Source organism: Protopterus annectens, chromosome 7.part0, assembly GCF_019279795.1.
Source record: "Protopterus annectens isolate FY-2018-M chromosome 7.part0, PAN1.0, whole genome shotgun sequence".
In the NCBI taxonomy this organism is placed as follows: Eukaryota; Metazoa; Chordata; order Ceratodontiformes; family Protopteridae; genus Protopterus; species Protopterus annectens.
The window spans coordinates 1723850641-1723875876 of NC_056739.1; the positions used below are offsets into that span (position 1 = coordinate 1723850641).

The 25236-nt window shown below is 41.5% G+C and overlaps 1 protein-coding gene across 1 annotated transcript in view; it reads right to left on the reverse strand.

The window, feature by feature from the left end:
- LOC122806187 (acylamino-acid-releasing enzyme-like) overlaps nt 1-25236 on the reverse strand; it is a 1918826-nt gene that overhangs the window by 1675624 nt on the left and 217966 nt on the right. Inside the window, exon 6 of the mRNA XM_044076421.1 lies at nt 10448-10620. Within this exon, the coding sequence (XP_043932356.1) occupies nt 10448-10620 (173 nt within the window). The remainder of the gene's footprint in view (nt 1-10447; nt 10621-25236) is intronic.

A 25236-nucleotide genomic window follows, 5' to 3' on the forward strand; every position in this document is an offset into this window, starting at 1 on the left:
AAAAACAATTACTCGAAAATGGAAATCAAAGTCTATACCAACTATACTAGAAGTCGTGAATATAGTAAAAGAGATAAAAAGTACAGTTGTGTACCTACCATAAATGCAGATGTTCGAGTGTATTCACTGCTGCAGTCATTACAGCTGGGTTATCCTGCTGGCAGGCTACCTGCAGTCGGCCTGAATTCCAAAGTCTAGGTCCGGCGTCGGTTGCTGTTGCCTCCTCCCTGACGTCAGTGCGCCAGGGCTATAAAAGATGCAGCTGATGCCATTTTCTTTTTTCTTGCCCCAGATGTCAGGTGCCCCCAAAAGAGTAGGCTAAAAATATGTCAATAAGCATACATGCACTTATCTACAAGCAAATACACCACATAGGTTGTATAGAAACAGAGAAGTACAGATAAGGTCCAGCAAAGATAAAGGGGATGGTGGGTGGGTAACCTGGACTGCAACAGTGAATACACTCGAACATCTACATTTATGGTAGGTACACAACTGTACTATGTTCATCATGTTTCACTGTTGCAGTCATTACAATTGGGTTGAATCCCAAAGCTAAGGATGGGTGGCTGGAACTATATAGAATTAGGAGCGGCTATGAGGCCCCGCAGAACTTTAGTGGCAAAGCCTGCCCTGGATTTGGAGTAGAGAGGTAAGTGGTAGTGCTTTGTAAAAGTATGCATTGAACTCCAGGTTGCAGCCTCTAAAATGTCTTTGGTTGGCACTCCTCTGAGGAAGGCTGCTGAAGTGGCTGCTGCTCTGGTTGAATGTGGCCTAATGCCCTTAGGTACAGATTTGCCATGTTGAGAATAGCATAGACGAATGCAGTGACCTATCCACTTTGAAATAGTCTGTTTTGAGATAGCCTTTCCTTGTGATCCTGCAGCATATGCTACCAGAAGTTGCTCAGTCTTTCTGAAAGCTTTGGTTCTGTCCAAGTAGAAGCGCAGCTGTCTGTGTATGTCCAAAGAATGCAGAAATTTCTCACCCTTATTCTGTGGGTTTGGATAAAAGGTAGGCAAATGAATAGTCTGGTTAAGGGCCACACTGGACACTACCTTAGGCATAAAAGTGGGGTTTGTCCTTAGAGAAACCCTATCTGGATGAAAAATGATAAAAGGTTCCACAGCCATGAGTGCCTGTAGCTCTGAGACTCATCTTGCAGAGGTTATTGCTAGGAGCAGAGCTGTTTACCATGATAAAAATTTTATATCAGCTGTAGCGGCTGGCTCAAAAGGAGACAGAGTGAGTTTTCCAAGACATAATTGAGGTCCCATGCAGGCATTGGTGATCTCCTTGGAGGCCATAAGTTTTTGGCTCCTCTGAGGTACTGCCTTAATAAAGGATGAGAAAAAAAGAGGTGGCTCTGTATTGTAATGAGCTGAAATGGCAGAAGCATGAATCTTAATTGATGAAAAGGATGGGCCTTTGTCCAGCATCTCAGTTAAGTATTGCAAAATCTGAGGGATATTTGGTACAATCATGTCAATTCCTTGTGTCTGGTTCCAAGCACAGAATCTCTTCCATTTTTCTGCATAAGATTTTCTGGTACTGGGCCTCCTGGCCTCCAAGATAACATCCATAACCGCTTTAGAGAGTGGTGTGTTTTGAAAAACTACATTATCCGCCATGCTGCCAGATTTAAGGTTCTGAGTTGGCTGTGCAGAATCTGATTGTTTTGTTGGGTCAGTAAGTGAGGAATTTGAAGTAATGTCCACGCTGGGCATTGAGTCAAGTTCCTTAGGATTGGGTACCAGTGCTGGCGGGGCCAGTCTGGGGCAATCAGTATCATTTTTGGCTTTTCTTGTCTGACCTTTAGGAGTACCTTGGGGAGGAGAGGCAGTGGGGGAAAGGCGTATACTGTTAAGTTTTTCCAGCTGAAAGATAGAGCATCCACTTTCCATGCTTGCTTGTGATAAGTCCTTGTGCAGAATCTCTGTAGTTGGCAGTTGTGAAGGGAGGCAAATAGATGTCCGGGCATCCCCAATTCCTTGTTATCATGTTGAATACTTGTGGATCCAATTTCCACTCGTGGGGATCCATGAGGTTTCTGCTTAGTTCGTCTGCCAGAGTATTTATCTTTCCTGGCAGGAACTGTGTTTGCAGATGTACTTGGTAAGTGAATGCTGTGTCCAACAAAGTCATGGTTAGTCTGCAATTGGGGTAGGAATGTGTGCCTCCCTGCTTGTTTATGTATCACATGACTGTAGCATTGTCCGTCTTTATCAGTAGTTGTCCTGGATGCAGTAGATCCTTGAAGGCTGTCAGGGCATTCTGAACAGCTAGCATCTCTTTTTGATTGATATGTAGATGCATTTGGATTGCGGACCATGAGCCCTGAATACATGTTCCTGCCATGTGGGCCCCCCAGGCATAATCTGATGCATCTGTTGTCAATGTTTGCCTGGCTGGGGGTATGGTAAATGGCTGCCCCTTGTTGTGGTGACAGGCCTTTGCCCACCATTGAAACTCCTGTTGTAGGCAGGGAATGAGTGTAACTATTGTTTCCAGGCTGTGGCAATGTTGAGTCCAAACACTTTTTAGATACCACTGTAGTTTCCTCATATGCAGTCTTGCATATGGAATCAGCAGAATGCAGGATGCCATGAAGCCCAAAGCCTGCAGAATTTTTCTTGCAGTTAACTGGGTGTTTGTTGCCAACCTTTTGAAATAAGTAGTCAGTTGCCTTTGTTTGTCTGGCGTGAGATAAGCCATCTGGGCAGTTGTATTTAAGCTTGCACCCAGGAATATTATCTCTTGAGAGGGTACAAGTTTTGATTTATTTTTGTTTACTGTGTACCCTAGGCATGTTAATAATCTTTTTACAAACGCCAGATGCTGTAGTAGTATGTCCTTGTTCTCTGCTTGAATAAGGCAGCCGTCCAAGTAAGGATATATTTGTATTCCTCTTTGTCTGCAAAATACAATTATTGGTGCCAGGCATTTTGTGAAGACCCTGGGCGCAGTAGATAAGCCAAAGGGCAGTGCAGAGAATTGGTAGTGCATTGAGCCAGCTATGAATATGAGGTATCTTCTGCATGATTGTCTGATTGGGACATGCAGGTATGCCTCTTTTAGGTCTAAAGTTACAAGCCAAGCCTTCTTGCCCAGCATGGGCAGAAGCTGCTGCAAAGTCAACATTTTGAATTTTGGAATATCCAGTTATGTGCTTAGAATAGATAGGTCTAGTATTGGCCTCCAGGCTTTGTCCTTTCTGGGCACCAAGAAAAGTCTTGAGTAAAATCCTAGTCCCTGCTCTTGCTGTGGTACTTGCTGAATGGCCCCCATGTCCATGAGGGATGTAACTTGTTTTTGTGCCTCTGCCCACTGATTTTGTGGCAGGTCTGGCATACCGTTTGGCCTTGGCAGGGTGTGAAAGTGGAATCTGTAACCTTGTGACACTATGTTCAAGACTCATTTTTCCTGGGTGATTAGGTGCCAATTTTGAGAAAAAAGTGTTAGTTTTCCCCCTAAAGAAGCTGCCAGTAGATAAGTGCTTGGCGCTGGCAGGGGGAAGACATTGGGACTGCTTTCTGTATGGGTGTGACTTGTCTTCTCCGCTTTTGGAGGTAGAAGCACCCCACTGTTTAGACCTGTATGAGCCTTGGGGCTGGGATCTGCCTCTAGGGCATCTGTATCTGCCTCTTTGTGGCCTGTCTGACACTGGAAAGCACCAGTTCTTAGTAGGCCAGTGTCTGCTAAATCTTGGAGGCTGTACCTGTAAGAAATCCTTGACTGTCTGCATAGATTTGGCTTTGCCTCCATTTTCTTCAACACCTCTTCTGCTTTAACACCAAAGAAGGTATCATGCTGTAATGCAGCATCTAGTAATTTTGCTATAACATGATCAGGCAGATTCTGTTCCTTTAACCAAGCATGCCTCCTAATGACAGAACCCGTAACAGCGGCTCTGCAGGAGGCCTCCAAAGAATCAAAACCACATTGTAAAGTATGCTTTCCAACTTGTTCAGCTGCATGCAATAAATCCTGCATTTCTTTATTTTCTGCACATTCAGAATTTGTCGACATTTTCTGTTTAAGCAGTGACATTATGTATTGCTGATATTTAAGCATATGAAACTGACAATTTAAAGCCCTTACAGCCAAGGTAGCAGAAGTGTAAATCTTTTTATCCTATCTGTCCAGTGCCCTGGAATCTCTGTCAGAGGGGGTAGGGTTTTTTGCAGTGGAGGCCTTGGGACCCTGAGAGATAGTTTCTGGGTCAGCAGCTGGGTTTTTAAAAAGAAATTTGTGGGAGTCTGGAACCCTGTACTATCTGTCTGGCTTAACAGGAGCTGGAGGTCAGGAGTCAGACTAGACTCTGAAAATACATCATCTACATTGTCTAGCACATGTGGAATAACAAGGGTCCTGTGCTGAGGCAATAATAGAAAGTCTCTGAGCCTTTTCTTAGATTCTGAATAATCTTGGCTCTCCCAGTGGAAATGCTCCCTCATGGTATGCAATGTTTCCCCAAAAGAATAATCCTCAGGTGGAGAAGCTGAGGGGATAGATTCTTCAGCATCAGAATCCTCATAAGGAGGAAGAGAGTATTGCTGATCAGAAGAGGAATCAGATGAAATGGAAACCTGATCTGAAGATTCATATTCTAACTCTTGCCTAGGCCTCTTGACAGGAGGGGAATGAGAACCCCTGATCAAAGTAATCAGGTCTTCGGCCATTATGAGCATCTGTTTTTTAGGCATGGAAGCCTGTCTATGGGGCTGTTGTATTGTTTCTTTGTCTTTAAAGCTGCTTTAGTTTTTGCCTTTGAAGCTGAAGTCGTTTTAACATATAATTCTGCAGGCCTGAAAACGCCCTCAGAAGCCGATGCCTGCTCAGTGGCTCTGGACCCATCTGAAAGAATGGTTTCCGAAGGTCCAATACCTTGAGTTTCTGTAGGCCTGGTTGATTCCACGTGGGAATCAGTATCGGCCTGTGGCTCTAAAGTAGCGGTTGTCAGGGGCTGCGAAAGCGCCTCACTGAGAACCGGCGACTGGCCTAGAAGAAGCCTCGTCGTCGGTTTTTGACTTCGGATGCCTGTCCTTTTCTTTGTGTTTTTTGTAAACTCCGGTAGTCGGCTGTTCCGACGGCATTATACAATTAAATCGTCTGCCAAAGTAATGAAATGCAAAGTCGAACCGACGCTTAATAGTGCATTGGTTAAATCTAGCACAAAACCGACAACTAGCAATGTCGTGGTCAGGGCCTAGGCAAGGAATACAGTAAGAATGAATATCCTTATGAGGTATTTGTTTCCCACAAGAAATACAATTATTAACTTTTTCTGACATCGGTCTGGAGCAAGAAAAAAGTTTCCCCAACGGGGTACTTAGCTTTTAATGAAGACTTCGGATCTGAAATTTGAACATGAAAATCTCAGGAGTCGGCCGACCGGCACTTGCGAACTGCTTTTGCTTCGGGCACCGTGCAGCAAGAAAGACTGAAGAAAATGGCGTCGGCTGCATCTTTTATACCCCTGGCGCACTGACGTCAGGGAGGAGGCGACAGCAACTGACGCCGGACCTAGACTTTGGAATTCAGGCCGACTGTGGGTAGCCTGCCAGCAAAATAACCCAATTGTAATGACTGCAACAGTGAAACACGATGAACATCAACTGGAATCGTGATCTTTAGAAAAGGTTAGGAGCAAATTACATAATAAAAAATGGGAATTGTGGGAACAATACAAGCAAAGGGGGAACAAGGTTTAAAAGAAGGCAGGATTTGAATGAGCTATGTTATGTCTGACTGACAATGACTGGATAGATTGTAAGTGATGTATAATGTTTGCAACTAAAATTTATGTAAATATGGTTTGTTTTCATTTATATAAATGTATGATTGTTAAATTATCACATATGATATAGCCAAAGATGTTGTTTGTTTAAAAAAAAAAAAAAAAAAAACATGCAACTGACATTCCCCTTCATGCAGTACAATAACAAGTACAGAAGGAATAACATTCACTTAAGAAACATCAGAAATAGCAGCATTAGTGTTACAGGTATTAGTGCTTCTAAACAATCAAAAAATTGTCCTTCACTACAAACTGTACACAATATTTTACATCATTTAGCAGACTACCATTACTCCTCACACTGGGGACACTGCTTTTTAGGACAGCTGACAATTAAACGTTCAGTAGTCTCACAAAAACACCTTTTGGGTTGCCATATATTATGCACTTCTCCTTTTCCCATATAAATGGGCAACACTGGGGGTGTGAACAATAATGTCATTTTTATATTTCAAAATAACCCCCAAATCCCTAGCCCCAGTCCACAAATTTCTATTAACTATGCCCACTTTATCAGTTTGAACCCATTCTTAGAGAGAAGGAAATAAGAATTTAAAATCCTGTTCAGCAATGTCAACAGTTCTGAAACGAACAGTTTCATTTTATACTGGCTTCCAACACTAGGAAAAAAAGAAAGTTATTCTAAGGTTGAAGATCTGCCCGCGGTGGTGGTGCTGCTAGAGCATCTTCTGCATCGAGACATGCATGAATGGGTGTACCTTCGTTGAAGGTTGTGCGTCAGGGCTGGTAACTCAGCACGTAAAAATCAACTACCAATCATTAGAGGACCGGAGTTCCGCTGTGGCAACCCCTAACCGGGAAAAGCCGAAAGACACAGCAACACAACATTCTAAGGTTGAAGATGGGACTTTTTTTTCAATTATCTGTCCAATAACAGAAAACATTCTAAATAACATCACAATTCTGATTCTTGAGCTAGGTAGGTGAGGGCTACAATGGATTACACTGTATGATTCTGACAACAGCATGAGGAGACACATTTCTGGGTCAACATGTACGTAGTTACTCATTCCCTTGATCTCAAGCAAACATCTAAGGTATATAGTTATGCAAACTGATGGCCACGTGTGTTCGTGTGTTTGTGTGTGTGTGTGTGTGTGTGTGAATACTACACCCTGGTAAAGAAAAATATATTTAAATAAATAATTTTGGTTCTTCCTTCTTAAGAGTAATTCTGGTGTATAGGGAGTTATCGAGTATAGTAAACAAGACCATCACCACATGAGACATCCTTTTTGGGTACAATCCTTGATTTCCTTGTTTTGTTGGCAGTGTATTCATTACCTTTTTGTGGATAAATTGAATAACATGAAGTCTACAAGTTTAATGCTAATATTTTAACTCTGAATATATATTTTAATTTAGCTTGTGTTTTACATGCACATTGGTAAGAAATGCACTGTGATGGGCTACAACAGTGTTTGCCTGACACTTGGCGTAGAAGATTAAGACTAAAAGTTGTTATTTAGCTGCTTAAGCAGTGCAGGACTTGATTCCTTCAGCCTTCATTTGTCTAATGTTGTCCTGCGACCAAGTTACTTCACACCAACAAGTATTCCTCCTGGTCTGCCCCTAAAAAAGGGACATTGTGTCCAGTGGCCTGTCCCTGGATGTTAGCAAATGTACTACAGATTGCCTTTGAATCCTCACACCCTTCACATAGCCATTAATGAGTGCTTCAGTACATGCTGTTTTGTCTATAAATCCTAGCATGTCTCTTGTAATTCAATGACTTACCAGATACAGTTTCAGTAAATGTGAGTTTCAAGTGGAAAAAAAGTTATACTTTTGCTCATATCAACTCTGCTTTTAATGCAAGAGTTTTTTTTCCTTTGTTTCTTTTTGTTTAGCAAATGGATGTCAATGTTTTTGCTGTAAAATTTGAAATAAAAGTTTAAAATTAAATCCAAATCTCTGTGATCACTGTAAAAGCAAAGAAGAAAACAGTATGCATACTGGAAGGCTGGAAGAGTGTTTATGATACCTGGGAAGAGAGAGATTCAAGTAATTGGATATTGGTATGGCTAGGGATCCATTATCCTACTTGTCTGACCATGATCCACTTCAGGATGGAACATTTTGCAGTTCCCGGCAAAAATAAATAAAATAAAATAAAATAAAAAGCCTCACATTAACAGCATGAGAAAGAAACAAAAGCAACAAAAAAACATTTTTTATTAACTCACAAAACCCTACTGACTCCTCCAGATGTTTACTCAGTTATACCTCCATTTTCTAATCCGAATTTCCATTAATAATTGCCAAACAATGCTACAGAATAGCTGCTGCAAGACTTCATTTTAAAGCTTACACAACAGATAATACAAAAGCATTGATATGTGACCTCACGTCTAGCGTAACTATAGAGATATTATGTTGTTCATATGATATTTATTTAAACTGTCCTAAACTATATCTTTCTCTAAATATCTCAATCAAACAAGATATAACTGCTTAGCATCATATGAAAGGTCACATCTGGATGGGCAAAATGCTACTGACACAATGTGTGTCATTTGATTAATTATTGAGGTATTGCAAGTTGTTTACCAAATGTTACAAAGTTACTTTCTACTGTGTTTATTGTGACTTGTCAAATCCAGTTTAAGGCATAGTATCTAATTAAAGCCACCACTGCAAAGATGTGAATGTGCTGAACAGTTTGCCCGTTACACTTCTTTAATAACACTTAGGGCTCCAGATATGTCAACATTTGTTTAATGTGTGAGGCAGCAATTTTATTTTGTAAAAAAAGATCAGGAGGCAGCCACTGAAGTTAGGAAAAAGAAACTTAACGAGCTCTATTGGATACAATGGCTACAATGATGCTGACATCCCATCATGGATTATAATGCAATCTTCAGACTTTTGTGAAAGTTAGGGTTTGAGCACTTTCATACTGTCATCTTTTTATGTATGTTTTAACTAATTTTCAATATAACACTTCTGTCAAAAGTGTACTGAATCATTGCTAGATATTTCTGGTTCACTACTGATGTGCAAGCAATAACTTTAAATCAAGAATGTTATTGATCTGCATGCAATAACATTAAATCAAGAACACTGTCATTCTCGGTGTTTATGCATATATGTCAGCATTACAGGCACTAACACAACCACCTGCAACATCACAGCTATACTATTAACACTTTTTGTTCATTTTCAGTATAGAGCACAACCTTATCTAACAACCACAAGAATTTTCAATTTGTCTACTAAGTGAATATTCATGGCTTCAACTAAATCTTCATAAAACAAATTCTCAGGCACTGTATTTTTCCATTCTGCACAAGACAGGTGTATGCTCTGCTAAACAAAGGAAGTACATTTTTCTTTATAGTTCAAGAAAATAACACACAAAACTGTTGCTCACCACTATCTCTTAGAAGTAGGTTAACAGCTATTCCCACTTTTGATGTCAAGTAGCTGGGCTGAACTACTAACATATGGGTCAGTTACCATTAAGCTCTTCACTGCAACAGTACAGGCAGTGCTGGGACAGGTCTGGGATGATGATTTCATGGTCACGCAAATACTTATTGCAATGTTAGACATGTAAATTCAAGACTTTTCAAATGGCAAAGATCAAAACTGAAACTGTATAAATGTCAGCAAGTTCCCTTGGACTCCAAGAATGAGCATGCTTATGTAGTCAGCACATTATATCACAACTTGCAACATTTAGGAAAGCAAATGATTTTAAATGTAGATGTACACTGGGAAAAAAATCTAAACTCTGACTGGTGAAGAAATACTACCCTGTCTAGAATTCATACCCATCAGGACACTTGACATTAAATCTACAGTTATTTTCTTTTACTTCCTTCTTCTTAAGTTGATGCAAGTGACACAGTCTTCAAATATTGTTTCCTCATTGTCAGAATACGTGTCACGTCTTGAACACAAAAAAAAAAAAAAAAAAAAAACTAATCACTTAACTACTTTAATAAGTAACCCAAACTCCATGAGAACAGTAGCAGAAGCTATGCACACAATTTAATAACTGAGAATGCTTTAGATACACAGTAGAAAGAACAAGGATGAAGGAGGACTCAACATCAACTCAAGATGGACATTAATTATATGTTCTTAACAGAGGGTACTTTCCTGCTAACAAACAAGATGCAATAATGCTTTGGATGCCAGCAGCAATACTTCAACACAGCAATGGCATGAAACAGAACTCTAGAAATTTTCAATTTCATGTTATGATATTCCGCATATTTTTAAGAAAGGCAATGTGTGGACCACTTGAATAGCATAGACATCAGTCAAGTTTGTTTGCGTCTTTCGGCTTTTCCTGGTTAGGGGTTGCCACAGCGGAACTCCGGTCCGCTAATGATTGGCAGTAGATTTTTTACATGCTGGCTTGCCGGGCCTAACGCACAACCTTCAACGAAGGAATGCCCATTAACGCATGTCGACACACAGAAGACGCTCTAACTGAGAGTAACCTTTCTAAATCTTAAGCATATCCTTAAAGCAGAACACTCTGCAATCCCCTTAAATGTTGTATCATTTCACTTATGCATTCCTTCTGCAATTAAATTAAAACAGATATATTACTGGTCTCTTAAACATAAGTGTTTTCTCAAATATACAACTACCATCCGTGACAGAATGTACCTTTTGGAGCTTCTCTTGTTTTCTTGGGGTAATGTTTTCACCCATCTTCTCAGTGCTACCTGTAGGTTCCTGATATTTGCTAGGGAAAAAGGAGTCTGAAACAGGACGTTTCTTTTCAGCCACATACAATATTCGATTTTCTGAATGAGACCATGACAGACACCCAAATTCATCTGCAGTAATAAAATAGAGACTTTAGAAAAGAACAGTGAAGATGTTCTCAAAAGTTAAATCTTTATCCACCATTATCAGTAAATGTAACCCAAAGTAAAGTATTTTTATAAATGGCAAGTCTACATATGGCTGTATCCACTACTAGTCAAAGAGACAAACACAAGTTCTTTATCACTAATGATATGGCTTATACTTGAGACTAACTGTTTTGAAAAAAAGAGAAAGTAGTCTATTTTTTTAGCCCCAGTGGTATGATGTTTAGCACTTATAGATAAGAATTACAGCCCAAACAATTGAAAAAATAATAACACATTTCCATAAGTTTATCTCCTGCTGCACAAAGTGAAAAAGCAAATATTTACAATTATGTAAATTAATCCATCCATTTTCAAGACCTGCTTTACCAGTTTTACTTAATTATGGTATACTGAAGCCTGAGATTATCCTAGCAAGCAGTGGCTGTAAAGCAAGAGCCAGTTTATTCATTTACTTGTTTTACTTTTATTTATCTGTTAACCGGATAGGTGAAATGGTCCTTCTTGAACCACTTCCAATCATTACCTGGCCACAAAGATAAGCTTAAAGGCAAAATATAGGGAAGACTGCTATTTGATGAATATTGACTACAAGAATGATGTCCCAATTTCAGACCCCTGAAATCCCTTTTCCCAAAATGGGTTTACATAGACTGGCTCTGCTGTAGGATTGAAGTGGTATCAATTTTTTATGCTTTTAGCCCCATTTGCCAGACAACCATCAAGACAACTCTTAAGGGACCATCATCAAGTCATGTGGGCTGCTTGTGTACTTAGTGACACCTTTGTAACAATATGTTTTAAGTACTTAGGCTCACAAATTGGTTGAGGAAGAACAGCCTGCATCACAGTGGGAAACCTTATGTTCCTTCATGCATATCACTCTTCCATGTAGTTAAGGGAAAACTACATCCTTTGCCTTGTTAAACTAAATATGCAACCCAGGACCACCACCAAGTGTTGCCACCCTCTCCTCAGATGGACTATCACACAGCATGGTCCTATTCCACCCATCACCTGAGAATATGCATCCCATTCTCCCCACATCAGCACCAGCAAGTACCAGTGTTGCTAAATAAAATGTGTTACTTGGGCTGAATCCCTGTACACCAACATAGCTAGCTTTTGCAAGTTGTTTTTTTTTTCACTTTTATAGAAGCCCCTCTCCTATAAGTTTGTGCACCTGCAGAGTTATGTAAACAATGGGGTACAAGAGAGAAGCACCTCCCATATGAAAGGTTACAGGGAGACTTGCTGCAAGAAATGGTGTAACATTTTGGTGGATCTGTGCTTTGACAAGACTGACTCATCCAGTTTGCTGTAGGGATTTATATATATATATATATATATATATATATATATATATCAACAAGAATTTACAGAAACCAAACAGCATGGTTTTGGGGATGTGGGAGGAATCCAAAATACTTGGCGGAAATGCAAACCACACAGATAGCAACCAGAGGACAGAACTGCACCATTAGGCTGTCCTCAGATCTTGGATAGGACACAACTCCATTAAACAATGCCCATAAACTCACACGTATGAATGATCAGTGACAATCTGGAGCAGACAAGTCACCTGTATTTGTACACGTATTATCACCTGTCTTTGGGATAAGTGATGAAACCAGAGACTTGAGTGAATATGCAAACTCTGTGGAGATGACACTCTAGCTGGGAACTGAGTTACAAGAACAAACAGCTGTGATTCAGCGGTACTAATTATTACTTTGCTGAGCATGTTAATATCTTAAAATTACTAATCCAGAAGTAACAGAATTATAAATGTTTGAAGAATGTTTGTTCCACTATTATTATTTTTGTTTTTATGTAAATATTGTTGCCATCATACACCCCATTATTTATAAAAGGTACACATTAGGATGCACGAGTTACAGTAATTTAATTAACCATGTGAGAGAAATCACTGCTATTGGTCATAGTAGCATGTGTGGAGTTATATAATGTACATATTGCTGTTAGCCACTCACTGGCTCTAAGCAAATTTATTTACTTATTATTGATTCATTCACCTATTCATTCATTCATTCATCTTAATGGTAAACACCAGAAAACAGTCTGAAAAAAGTATCTGTTCTCTGTGTAAACAAATCCTGCCAAATCATCAAATTTATCTCCACCCTTGGTGCAGCATGAAAAATGCACTCAACTTCAATGCAGCTTGGTCACGATCCTGCAGTTAACTGGCATGGAGAAAACTGACAACTAAATGCTAAAAATATGGGATCATCAAATTTGGAAAACTAAATTGTTCTATAAGCCGTTGCATAGACAGTACCCCTTCTCAAGTTTGATTTAGTCCTTGGGGATCTTGGAATCTTCGTTTACTAATCTGTGCCCTTGATCACCATGTTGCAACAGTATTCTTAAAACCATTCTGTTTGTCTTAAAGAATCTAAAAGCATCTCATAAAGTGGGATAATTACTGAGAAGAAGTATTTATCTAAACAGATTGCAAAACTCGAAAGACCCCAGAAGTTCCTACCTAAAAATTTCACAGGCCTGAAGATCCTCCACTACAAAAGCACACCTGAATTCCTACTGCTATACTATGTCTTAAAGACTCCTCTACAGTGATTTATAATGAACACATGATACCAAGAAGAACCCTGCCATATTTGATCTCTTACTTCTTCACAAAACAAAAAATGTCACAAACACCCATACTAAGGTTTTAAATCTTGACTAACAAATAAACTAGACATGCTAGCATGACAGATTCATCATCCACCACATACAATTTCTCTGGAATAATCTATCTATTCACACTAAACAATGAAAGCCTCATTTTTTAAGGCCAACCTTGATAACTGGATGGGTAGCCATTAATTCTCTCAAGGGCTATCCTATGCTGCCCTCTTGGAGGAAGAAGGTGCTATATGAGAATGAGTCCTGCAAGGCTTTCATGGTCCTTGGACTGATCTGCCTTGTAGACACTATGAACCTATATAATAACCAAAAAAACTCCACCAACATATAATGATATGATATGGGTGGAAAACACTAAGGAACAGCTACATACAACAGGTGTTTCATGTGTTTTAGTAAAACAAGCAGAGTTTTCTTTCCATATGAAAATTTGTTCCTAGAACAATTTAAACTTGTGAAGACCCTTGAGATTATGGCCACTCGTCTGACACACCTCCATCAATATTGTTGTACACTAAGTCCTATTATATATATTTTCAAAGCTCAAGTCTCAGCAACCTCAGGATTAAGATTACTAAATATTCAAAGATATATTTGAATAAACAAAATCTCAGAGGGAATGAGTGGAACAAGTGCCTTTTTACAACACACAAAAGTTTTCCTGGAAGATACTAACAGAATATTTTTTGTCTGAAATATCTAAAGTACACACGCTGAACAATGTCATGAAGGAGAAAATATTTAATGGACTTGTTTCAGTGCTTTCGTCCTCATTCCATCAGACTTCTTCAGAAACATCTTGTACGAGCAGAGATATTTTTCTTGAACAATCTTCTGAAAATTACCTTTGGCAGGTTCTTAACTCTGTGGTATAGTTTTCTTCCTTAGTGTGATGAAGCTCTCCTTCCTGCCGTTCTGCTTATATTGTGAAAAGTGACCAGGCCACTTGCTTCATAAAGGTGTCACCTGTAGTTGGAACAACTCCAAAAAATGTAATTTTTTTCATTCATCCAAATATTTAAATCCAGTTTTTGTCTAGCAGAGTCTCCATTAGGTCCTTGCAGTTTGGCAGACCAAATGGGTATTCTCTGAAAAACCTTAGCAATGTTTTAATTTGGAAAACCATAAAGCTTTTATAAAATGCAAAACGTTTATTCTTTGTACATTCTTGTGCACCATTCAACCAAACTTTTCAAGTTCTCCACTTATTTATAGTACCTTCCACATTTGATTTTAGGAACCTTATTATGGTTAATAGCAGTGTCTCAGAAGTAAACACCACACATAGTTACCATATAAGTTGATTCATGAAGGGACGCCCCCCCCCCGACCTTGATGGTTCAAATGCTCAGTTCATCCTTTTCACCAATCACAATTGGTCTCCTATTTCTGAGATATTTCTACTCCCGAAGCAAGCACACCTGATGCTGGCACACATTGTGATATCATGAGCTAAACATATGACCATACAGAGGTCCTGAGCTTACCAATTGATCCTAGTCAGCAAGGCAGCCCAATTCTTGCAAATTAAGAAATAATGAAGGTGCAGCACCCATGCTACTAACAAATAAATATTTAAGTATATACTTCATAGATATACAAGGAACTCCAACAGGTGAAGCTGTGTACAGGGGCTGTCCAAAGGGGACAACAAGACAGAATTTGGAACCCAGTAAGTAGCGACCATCAGAACTCAACTAAAACAGTAAGAGTGCATCACTTATACCTAACGTAAAAGTACCCTTACGTAGTGGGGTCAATAAGTGCACTGAATCCCAAGCAGTAAATTTACCAGGATGGAAGGAGACAGAGTGCAATGAGTAGCATGACAGAATGCTAAATCATGGAGTGAAGTAGTACTAATGAAGGCCTGGTTCCAAGAGTGGAGGCCAAGACAATAATGCTTGATGAACTTGTGAACTGTGGACAAATTGCCTGTGATACAACCTGCAATGGAGACACTTCTAGAGCAAGCACAGAAGCCTCTAAAGTAAGCCTCTAGTGGAATGGCTTTTGACCACAGCATTTGCCAATGGGTGGTGAGACACCTGATGGCAAAAGATAATACAGTTCACCATTCACTTGGGAAGGGTTTGCTTTGTGAAATACAGCCCTTTCTTCTATGAAGTAGAATATTTATGTGGCAATTAGCATAAAGGATTAAGGCTCTGAGTTGTTAATGAGCTACTTACTATAGATCATAGGTAAATATTAGGTGATCAGACTGCAGACTATTGCAAGCTTTGCTAAAAACTACAGAAAACAATCAAACACTATATTTATATCTGTGAGTTAAAGACCTTATCCATTATGCTAAACCTTCACCCCTTAAAAAGATCATGGAAACTGTGTAAATTAGTATTTAATAGGTAACGTCATACATTTTCATAGGTAAATGCTAGAAAATCAGTCTGCAGACTATCAGATACCTAGCAAATAACCAGGTAGTGATCAAAGGAGAGGACCAAATGCTATACCTTGTGTCTGCAACGTAAACACCTTAACTATTATACTAACCCCAAATGTCCAGGGCACAGGAATTGATTCCTTCCTACTTCATTTGCCTACTGTGGGATTCTGGGTATCTCACTTAACCAATGGTGCTGGATCACAAATGAAAAGTGACATGTGTAACCTGTGATCTTACCTGTTTAACAGTTAAAGTAAAGGAGATAACATTTAGATAAAACCTGAGGTTACTGTGCACATCCAGTGTGTGAAGGATTCTCTCTACAGTATTATCTGACCCTGCATAGATAAGGGTTTGGAAGTGGAATAGTTCAGGAACAATTTAAAAACTACTTTTAGGTGGTAGTATAGTTTGGTTCTAAACCTTGTGAAGAGCATGTAGAGTTCTCCACATGGCAGCCTTCAGCTCCAATACCCTATAGTTAGAGGTGATAGTCAGAAGAAATGTATTTTTCAGGATATAAACTTTATTAATAATAATAATAATAATAATAACAATAAACAAGTGGGTTAAAAAAGAGAAGGGTAAGCCTATTAATCTTGAAGTTAAGACTCCTTGGAGGGGTGGTTTAATCTGAAGGTGAATGAACTAGCACAACTCTTTTATGGAACTGTTTGACCAGACTAGTCTAGAATCTTATTCACTACAAGGTCAATATGAGACAAACTTGCTGAAAGAATTACTTTGACTGTGGAATAAATTAGTCCTAAGTGCTAAAGGTGCCCAAAATAGTGCAGGAAGACCTGACAAACTAGGATGGTATCCAGTGAAATTCAAGCCTAACCTCTTTTCCATTTGGGCTGTGTGCATGTGCCAGATGGAAGGTGACCTGGCAGCTTCACACATTTCAGACATCCCAGAGAGAAGGCCCAGAATGAACGAATTTACGTGAGGAGCAAGGCACTCCCACTAGATCAGGGAAAGTTTCCTGCATAATCAGGACCCTGAGAATCTGAAAATACACATTTCTCAACTATTAGAAGGCAACAAAATACTCTGGATTTTCTTCTCTTATAATTTGCAAAGAGACAAAGAATAAGAAGGAAAAGAAAGAAGGCATACATGAATCTCCTTTGCCACAACATGAAGACTGCATTCACCACAGACTCCCCTATGCCCTGCTGTACCCAAACAGAAACAAATAAATGCTTTCTCCTGAGTGGCAAAAAGACTAATCACCAGAGTGTCCCACTTCTAGGAACTCCAACCCAAACAAGACTTGTAAATTTGTAACTTCTGCAGAAGACTGAGTAAGTGGCACGGAGAGTCCAACAGAAGGTTCATACTGATCAAGATCTGAACTGTAAAGAAAGTGAAGGCCCTGTCCATGACACATGGCCATGTACATAATGCCTCTCTACACAGAGAGTAAAACAATCTATCTGTTTGCCTGTTTAGATGCCACACAGCACACTGCTTAGCAAAATTAATTAGGTGACCCCAGATGCAGCTTCCTTTCCATGGCCCTGAGGCTAGGAAGACTGTTTATAGCTAAACATGACAGAAATGAAAATCCTTCTCTGAGAGGGGCAATCATCCTTACACTGTGCTGAAACCAAAGTGATATCCCTGCCCTATTAGAGAATGCTCCATCATCGGGACCTGCGAAAAGTTTAGATGAAGGAACAGCCGGCCTCTGCCTGGAGATTGTTGGAGATTGTCCACTATTCCATGCCTTAATAAGGAGTATGACACCAGCAGATCTCTAAATGTGTGGTAGTTCTGTAACCACTGGAACTTTATAGTCTGCTGAAACAACCAACATCCTCAAGTATGCAAATGGCACCATAAAGACTTTGATTATCAATACCTCATTAAGGCCAGCAGCACTGGAGCTAATGAAGTTTGAAAGGCCTCATTGCTGGTGGCTGAGTATCCATACTGACTTTGAGAAGTAGTGTAAATATGCTAAATCACATCTAAACAAATAAAGTGGCAATCCGCTTTACTTTCTCAATAAAATCAGCTTTAGACATTTAAGTTGTTGTATGATGGTAACAAATATTGTACTATTATGTTTTACTTCAGCAAGCATAGTTTATTAGTCAACAGCACCTCAGGACAGAAGAAGTATTACAGACAAGCTGCCTGTAGAGATAGCACTCCTGACATGGTACAGGCAGTGCAAATCCTTACACGGGGGTAAGGGCCAACCTTAGTTGGTCTGGCACCCTAGGTGAAGGACTTCATGGTGCCCCCCAACATCACCCTGTGCTCTCACGGGGTCCCCTATCCTAGTCTAACCACACCACCCATATTACTTTTTTCATCTTTCTCTCACAGTTTGCCTTTCTCATTCACTCTTTTCTCTCCATTCACTTGTTCAACTCCTCCTAACTAGTCAAGAACACACTGTGATGACTGTGGTAGAAATAACTGTATTAAGCCAGGGATCCTAGATGCTTTGAGAGCCATTTCAGAGGTCTTTTTTTAAGATGCCCTATTTTATCCAATAATGGCCTGAAAAACTCCTGACTGAGAAAAGAAATTCACTATTAATCTTCAACTTTGCTTTTTTTTTGCATGCGTCCAACAGACCCTAACTGACCAAGACTAACCTGGAGGAAATAACTGCTTTATTTTTATTTTACTTTATTTAAATTTGTTAAATGAGGTACAGCACTCATCACAGTTGACCAATTTTAGTCTCACCCCAGGCAAGAGCAAGTACAGATATAAAACACATAGATATTAGATGCAGTCCAAGTACAAAGAGATAGTAAGCGTTGACTTAAATACAATATGTGTAGAAGACATGCACATTTATAATAACTGAAAGCAGCTTAACAATACATACAATGATATTTTTGTACAATTGCCAAGGTATGAGCATGGCTAACTATACGGTTAGGTGGGGATAAAAAGGGAGGTTGGATCCAGAGAGAAGCAGAAGTGATCATGTAATATTGTCAGAGTGGTTGCACTTACACTTGGCTGCTAGCTTAAGATGAGTTTTATGTTGGGAAATAGTCTTTAATATCATGGGGAAGACTGTCCAAAAGTCTGACACTTTGTATTAAAAAATTGCATTTGTGTACACTTACCATAAATGTAGATGTTCGAGTGTCTTCACTGTTGCAGTCATCACAATTGGGTTATCCCTGCCAGGGTAGCCTACGGCCAGCCTGAATACCAGAGACTTAGTAATTCTGCGTTGGTTGCTGTTGCTTGAAGACTTATGTCAGGTCATCAGTGGTATAAGGAAGGCAGCCGATGCCATTACATCAGTTTTTCTTGCCCTAACCTGTCAGGAGCCCCCAAAGTAGGAGGCCAGGCTCTGGTGGAAGAACCTCACCAGTGGAAAATAAATACCAATATGTCCCTTGTAAGGAACGGAGAACAACAAGGAAGAAAGGTAACAAAAAGAAAAAGGGGGATGGAGGGAGGGAAACCAGGACTGCAACAGTGAATACACTCGAACATTTACATTTACGGTAAGTGAACACAACTGTACTATGTTCTTCGTGTTTCACTGTTGCAGTCATCACATTAGGGTAGATTCCCAAAGCTGAGGAAATGGGTGGAGGCAGTCAAGGAAGCTAGGGGCTGGCTAGCATACCTTGCAAGACTGCAGAGGCAAAACCTGCCCTGGATTTAGGAAAGAGAGACAGGTGGCAATGTTTGGTAAAGGTGTGAACAGATGTCCATGTGGCAGCCTACAGGATGTCTCTGGTGGGGACTCCTCTGAGGAAAGCTGCTGAGGTGGAGGCTGCTCTGGTGGAGTGGGTCCTGACCCCCTGGGGGGAGACTTGTCATGCTGTTTGTAGCAGAAATGAATGCAGTGGCTATTCATTTGGAAACGGTTTACTTGGAGAATGGCTTTGCCCTCTGCCCCTGCAGCAAAGCTAACCAGCAGTTGATCAGATTTTCTGAAGGGTTTAGTCCTGCCCAAATAGCATCTGAGCTGTCTGTGCACATCTAGAAAGTGCAGAATCCTTTCCCCCTTGTTTTGAGGGTTAGGAAAGAAGGTGGGAAAATGGATGGATTGGTTGAGAGTTACACTGGACACCACCTTAGGCATGAAGGATGGATTAGTTTTGAGGGATACCTGGTCTGCATGTAAGATGATGAAGGGTTCCACTGCCATGAGTGCTTGCACCTCAGAGACTCTTCTGGCTGAAGTGATGGCCAGGAGGAATGCTGTCTTTCATGAGGGAGATTTTAGCTCTGCAGACGAAGCTGGTTCGAAAGGAGGCAGGGTGAGCTTTTCCAAGACAAAGTTAAGGTCCCAAGCTGGTGTTGGTGACCCTTTCTGGGGGGGGGTCTCAAGTTGTTAGCCCCCCTGAGGAACTGTTTGATCAGGGGGTGTGAAAAAAGAGGCTGCTCAGTGGGAAAATGAGCTGAAATACCAGAGGCATGAATTTTTATACAGGAGAAAGAGAGACCACTGTGTAGTAGGTCAGCTAAGTAATCCAGGATGAGAGGGATGGAGGGCTGTGCCTTACTGGGCCTCTTAGCCTGGATCCACGTGCAGAACCTTTTCCATTTATCTGCATAAGACTTTCTTGGTGCTAGGGCATCTGGCCTCTAGGATAACATCCAGAACCTGTTTACTAAGGATGGCAGATTGGTCACGGGTCTGAATATAAGCCAAGCTACCAAACCGAGTGTCTGCAGTTGGGGGTGCATGAATTCCCCTTTCCTCTGGGTTAGGAGGTTGGAAATCTGAGGAAGATTCCAGGGGGGCAGCAGGGACAGACTGTGCAGCAAGGGGTACCAGTGCTGTCTAGGCCAGTCTGGAGCTATGAGAATGGTCCTTGTTTTTTCCTCCCTTATTTTGACTGGGAATGAGAGGTAGGGGAGGAAAGGCACAGACCAACAGGTTTACCCAGGGGAAGGACAGGGCATCCACTTTCCATGCCATGCAGTGATGCTCCCTGTTGCAGAATTTGCTGAGCTAATAGTTGGTATGGGAGGCAAAGAGGTCGACCTCTGTGTTTCCCCATTTCTGAGTTATTAGTAAGAAGGTGTTTCTGTTGAGCTGCCACTCATGGGGGTCCAAATGTTTTCTGCTTAATTGGTCTGCCAGGGAGTTGAGAGAACGTGCCAGGTATTGTGCTAATAGGTGTAGATGCATGGAAGAGGCTGTGAACCAAAGGTTGATGGCCAGCCTGCACAGCGAGTAGGAGTGAGTCCCTCACTGCTTGTTGATGTACCACATCACTGTGGTGTTGTCTGTTTTGATCAGGAGAACCCCTGGAGAGAGACTGGGTTTGAAAGCTATCAAGGCCTGCTGCACAGCTGTCATCTCTTTTTGAATGATGTGCAGGGGGAGCTGCTGGGGGTTCCAATGGCCCTGTATGCACCTGCCATCCAGATGTGCACCCCAAGCATAGTCCGTGGTGTGGGCAGAAGGGCAGTCCCTTGTTGTGGAAGCAGGCTGTTGCCCACCAGAGAAATTACTCCCTCAGGCAAGGAATAATAGGTAAAAAAGTTCTTGAGAGTGTTGACACCAAAAGCTCTTTAGGTACCACTGAAGTTTACTCATATGCAGTCTGGCATATAGAATAAGGATTATGCAAGATGCAATGCACCCCACGGCTTGCAGGATTTCCTTTGCAGAGAGCTGGGGCCTGGTGGCCAGTTGAGAGAAGTAAGCTGATAGGAAACTTTGTTTCTCTGGTGTTAGGCATGCCATCTGGGATGCTGTGTCCAGACTTGCTCCCAGGAAGATTATCCTTATGGTGGGTACCTGTTTTGATTTCTTTTCATTGATTGTGTACCCTAAGGAGGTTAGTAGGTTCTTTACAAAGGCCAGGTCTTTGAGCAGCTTTTCCTGGCTGTCTGCCTGAATAAGGCAGTTATCTGAGTAGGGGTAAATTTGAATATTTCTTTGTCTGAAAAAAGCAATGGCCAGAGCCAGGCATTATGTGAAAACTCTGGGACCAGTAGATAAGCCAAAAGGGAAGTGCAGAGAACTGAAAGTGTTGAGATCCTGCCCTGAAGCAAAGATATTTTCTGCAGGACTCCCTGATGGGAATGTAGAGGTAGGCCTCTTTTAGGTCTAGGGTGGCTAGCCAAGCATCCTTGGAGAGCATGGATAGCAGCTGCTGGAGGGTGAGCATTTTGAATTTTGGGATCACCAGGAATGTGCTTAGGATGGACAGATTGAAGATGGGGCACCAGGTGCCCTCTTTTCTGGATACCAGAAAAAGTCTGGAGTAGAAGCCTTGGCTAATCTGCTCTGCAGGAACGTGTTCTACTGCTTTCTAGGAGAGCAGGGTATGGATTTGCTTTTGAGCCTCTGCTCACTGATTTGGTGGTAGATCTCAGAACCCTTTTGCGGTTGGAACGGTGTGGAAGGAGAATTTGTACCCCTGAGGCACAATGTTTAGAACCCATTGGTCCTTGGCAATGGTGGTCCAGGTGCTTGAGTGAAAGGAGAGTTTGCCTCCTAGGGGTATATGGTGGTGGGCAGAGGCGAGGGCGGGAGGGGTTGAGTCATTGTGAGTTCTTACCATAAGGGGGTGGTTTAGAACTCCCTGGTTTTGAGGTGGAGGCAGTCCACTGCTTAGATCTACGCAACCCCTGGGACTGCTGTCTTGGAGGTCTGTTTCCACGGGGCCTAGGCTGGCCCTGTTTACTAGATGCAGGAAAGGACCAGTGCTTGGAAGGAAAATGCCTGCTGAACCTAGGGGGTATACCTGTAAGAAATCTTTAACAGTCTGCATAGATTTTGCTTTTTCTTCCATCTTTTTTAACACCTCTTCTAGTTTAGTACCAGATAAGTTATCTTTGTGCAGGGGTGCATCTAACAATTGTGATTTGATATGGTCTGGCAGGGGTTGTTCCTTAAGCCATGCATGTCTTCTAATGACAGAGCCAGTGACTGCTGCCCTGCAAGAAGCTTCTAGGGCGTCAAAACTGCACTGCAAAGTGTGTTTAGTTACTTGATCAACAGAGTGCATTAACTCCTGTAAATCTTTAGATTCTACCCATGCAAGAAAGGAGGAAATGTTTTGTTTAAGGAGCTCCAAGGTATGTTGCTGATATTTAAGCATATGGAACTGACAATTTAGTGCCCTGATAGCAAGAGTAGCTAAGGTGTATACTGTTTTACCCCATCTGTCCAGTGCTCTGGAATCCCTGTCTGAGGGGGTGGGATTCTTAGCTGAAGTAGCTTTAACCCCTTTTGGGCCTTGAGTAATGACCTCAGGGTCCACTGTTGGGTTTTCAAAAAGATATTTGTGAGAGTCAGGGACTCTGTAGTACCTGTCTGTTTTTCTGGGAGCAGGAAGGAGGGTGTCTGGAGTCAAGATGGATTTGTGGAAGACATCATCCACCACATCTAGGACTGGGGGGTGGCTACAGGCATGTGCTGTGAAAGGTCCAAGAACTCTCCGAGTCTCTTTTTAGACTGTGGGTAGTCTTGACTCTCCCATTTGAAATGCTCCCTTAAAGTATGCAGGGTTTCCCCAAAGGAATAATCCTCTGGGGGAGAGGCTGAAGGAATAGATTCCTCTGCATCAGAATCCTCATATGCAGAGAGGGGCTGCATGTCTTCATAGTCAGATGCATCGGATTCATCTGACTCTTGTTCAGACAAAACTACTGGTGACAGCTCTCTTTTCCTTTTTGAGAGAGTGGCTTGGCTTCTCCTAATCAGCATGATAAGGTCCTCTGCCATTTTAAGCATTTGTGACTGAGGCAAGGGAGCAGGCACCAGAGAATGACTGGTAGTCAGTTTCTTGGGGGTGGTTCGACCCCTGGGACTAAGGAACTCGGTTGTTTTAGAAAGAACGGTAGCCAAGAAAGAAGGTGTTGGTTTATGTCTGGATTCGATGTTGCGAAGGACTTCCTCAGAAGCCAGTACCTGCACAGCAGCTCTGGACCCATCCAAGGTAGAGACGACCGCAAGATCCTTAGACAAAGAAGAGTTCTGCGGCATGCTGGACTCTGAAAGGGTCTTGGTAGAGGCCTGCAAGTCAACTGAAGTGGGCATCAGGGGCTGCGAAAGCGCCTTACTGAATTCTGGAGGACTAATGACAAGCTTGGCGGTAGCGTCATTGGAAGATTTGGTCATGTGCGGTCTGTCTCTGTCTTTATCTTTACATTTTTTCAGATCTGCTGTCAGATGGCTTAAGGAAGCCATATCGGAATTCAAGGACTGTAATTGGAAATACCTGGCTACAATAAGGGCCTGACGACGAATAGTTCTGGCATTAAAGCACAGAACTGACAACGAGGGATGTCGTGGTCTGGGCCTAGACAAGTGACACAGTAAGCGTGAAAGTCCCAGTGTGGTATTTGCTTTCCACAGGCGAGACAATTATTAACTTTTTCTGACATCGGTTAGTGCAAGAAAAAAGGATCCCCAACGGGGTACTTAGCTTTCGAAGACTTCAACTTCAATTTGAAAATGAAACTCAGGTAGCAGCTGACCGGTACTCATGCGAACTGCTTCTGCTTCGGGCTCCATGTTATGGAATTGGCTGCCTTCCTTTATACCACTGATGACCTAACGTCAGTCTTCAAGCGACAGCAACAAACTCATAATTACAAAGTCTCTGGTATTCAGGCTACCCTGGCAGGGATAACCCAAATGTGATGACTGCAACAGTGAAACACAAAGAATATCTGGGGTCTGTGCATTGAAGCTTTGTGATTGGAGCCTGTAGCCAGAAAACTGATATGTTGTGGATCCTGAGGTTGTATTTAGGAGGAGGTCTTGTTAGCTTGGCTGCAAGGTGAGAAATGACTTGATTGTTAAAAACAGAGAGCTTAGAAGAAGCTTGGATCTCTGTAGGACTGGGAGACAGTTGGCTATTTCAAGAGTTTGGCAGTGATGTTCCTGTTTTGGGGAAAAGGTGATAAACAATAAAGCTGTATAAGTAAACGTACCATAACTGTAGATGTTCAAATGATGACTGCTGCAGTAGCCTTAGTTATACGGGTTATATCTTACCAAGGGTATAACATCCAGCCAGCTTACAAAGCTAAATGGCACCTTCTACCCATCCAAACTATCCGGCAGCTTGAGCTGAGCTGACAGAAAGACATGTTAGGGCACAAAGTCTTTCAGTGCCTTCCTGCCAACAGAGAGAGGGAGGCGGAGCCCTGAAAGAACGAGGCTAGGGAAAAAAATGTAATGTTTACTTACACAACTGCACTTTGTTAATCATACTGATCACTACTGCAGTAGCCTTAGCTACATGAGTAGACTAACATAGCAAACTAAATTTGAGAGGTGGCAGTACAAGAGTCCAGAAGCTCCTGGAAAACGGTCCTAGCAAAGTCTGATCAGGACCTAGAGAAGGAATCAAGCTTATAGTGCTTTGTAAAAGTATGTACAGAGGACCACGTAGCATCTTCTAGAATCCAAGCCACAGATGAAACCAAGGCCCTGGCAGAGTGGGTAATGACCCTGTCGGAAATAGTTTTGTTATGGTGAGTATAAAGAAGATAACTGTCTTATACACCCATTTGGAAATAGTCTG